This window comes from Xyrauchen texanus, chromosome 12 (genome assembly GCF_025860055.1).
Source record: "Xyrauchen texanus isolate HMW12.3.18 chromosome 12, RBS_HiC_50CHRs, whole genome shotgun sequence".
NCBI classification, from domain to species: Eukaryota; Metazoa; Chordata; class Actinopteri; order Cypriniformes; family Catostomidae; genus Xyrauchen; species Xyrauchen texanus.
Genome location: NC_068287.1, coordinates 18,483,330 through 18,484,885, shown reverse-complemented (window position 1 = coordinate 18,484,885; position 1,556 = coordinate 18,483,330). Strand labels below are relative to the sequence as shown.

Genomic DNA, 1,556 nt, shown 5'->3' with positions numbered 1-1,556 from the left:
ACACAAAAACTGCATATTTATGCATGTACGATAAAGCACAGGATATTTCACAAGATCTCACATTTCATGGCATATCCATGCAGCACATATCCCCAGTAGTGTGACAACCAGCCCATGCCAGACCATTGACTGATACAGAGACACTGTCCATCAGTGATTTTAAAAATCCTCAAAGGTCATCCACCTCCTCCAGTTTATGCTCCACTATCACATCATGACCCTGGAATTTAAAATATCCAAAGAATTAATGTTTCTGAATCATCAAGGGGAACCACAGAATGTTATCTACCCACATCTGGCTGAAAGGTATTTTATCTGTGTCAAACCACTGTGGTCTCATCTCTGAAAGAGAAACCAAATAGTATCAGTGGCACATTATTAGACCTTTTGTTATGGTATGTGTCTCACAAACTGGATCATTATGTGAAGTGATGCTGCGTTACCTTCTGATTCTGTTGGCTCTCCTTTATAAGTGTCAGCTCTGAAAATGTGAACATCCAGCAACTCTGTTTCCCCAATAAACTCAAATTTGATTTGTCCAATCTTGTAGAGGGTGTCAACGGTAAGGCCACTTTCCTCTAGCAGTTCCCTGACAAATAAAATGGAATTCTGTTTCAGATGGAAACCAATAAAAGCAGGGAAGATTGAACACGACAAATTGCTGACACTATCATGAAGTTCAACAGACAGGTGAATAACAACAAACGTTCCCGACATTTCAGGTTAAAAGTGTTCAAACTTGATCTTCTGCATAACATTTAGTTTCATAGGTGCAAATAAATACTAGGGAACAGTAATATACAAAGAACAACACGGTACTGCTATGCAAATAAAAAAAAAAACATTAATCTCTGCTATTGACAGCAAAAAGACAACTGAAAACAATTGATCTAAAGCAGCTATTTTTAACAGTATTTTTCCCATTTTTGGGATTCTTGCTAAATAACACATTTGTGATCCAATTCGTGAAACGCACAGTCTTGCAGCTTGCTCTATGGTCTCTACTGTCTGGACTTTACCTCCGAAAACATTCCATTTACCTGCTCCAAATCCTCTTTTCTTCATGCCCAGTAATACCCGGCCAGGCTGCACTTCCAGCACCAAGGTCAGCAGCTTAGACGTAAACATCTCCCTATACATTAATATAATCTTTTGAAATAATTTCAAGACAGACATTTCTAATCTGGGCTCTTAGCTTTCCTGCATCACTGATCCTCATCCAAATTTACTGATTGTAATTCTTTCTTTCCTACCGTATATATATATATATATATATATATATATATATATATATATATATATATATATATATATATATATATATATATATACACATACACACACACACACACACACACACACACAGTTGAAGTCAGAAGTTTACATACACAAAGTCATTAAACACATTTTTTAACCACTCCGCAGATTTCATATTAGCAAATTATACTTTTGGCAAGTTGTTTAGGACACCTACTTTGTGAATGACACAAGTCATTTTTCCTACAACTGTTTACAGATAGATTGTTTCACTTTTAATTGACTATATCACAATTCCA

At 35.9% G+C, this 1,556-nt stretch overlaps 1 protein-coding gene across 1 annotated transcript; it reads right to left on the bottom strand.

Annotated features, from left to right (window-relative positions):
- Window positions 1-244: 244 nt before the first annotated feature.
- Window positions 245-1,128, bottom strand: LOC127653458 (oxidized purine nucleoside triphosphate hydrolase-like). The gene is made up of 3 exons (XM_052140159.1): window positions 977-1,128; window positions 444-589; window positions 245-342 (listed from the first exon to the last, which is right to left on the bottom strand). The coding sequence occupies exons 1-3, from the start codon at window positions 1,126-1,128 to the stop codon at window positions 245-247; spliced, it is 396 nt and encodes a 131-aa protein (XP_051996119.1).
- Between the last annotated feature and the right edge of the window lie 428 nt (window positions 1,129-1,556).

Bases quoted from the DNA above. Each gene is read 5' to 3' on its own strand.
- LOC127653458 (XM_052140159.1), bottom strand. From the start codon at position 1,128: ATGTTTACGTCTAAGCTGCTGACCTTGGTGCTGGAAGTGCAGCCTGGC. The intron at 590-976 runs GTGCGTTTCACG...TTTATTTGTCAG, and splicing joins ATAGAGCAAGCTGCAAGACT to GGAACTGCTAGAGGAAAGTG. The intron at 343-443 runs GTAACGCAGCAT...TTTCTCTTTCAG, and splicing joins AGAGCCAACAGAATCAGAAG to AGATGAGACCACAGTGGTTT.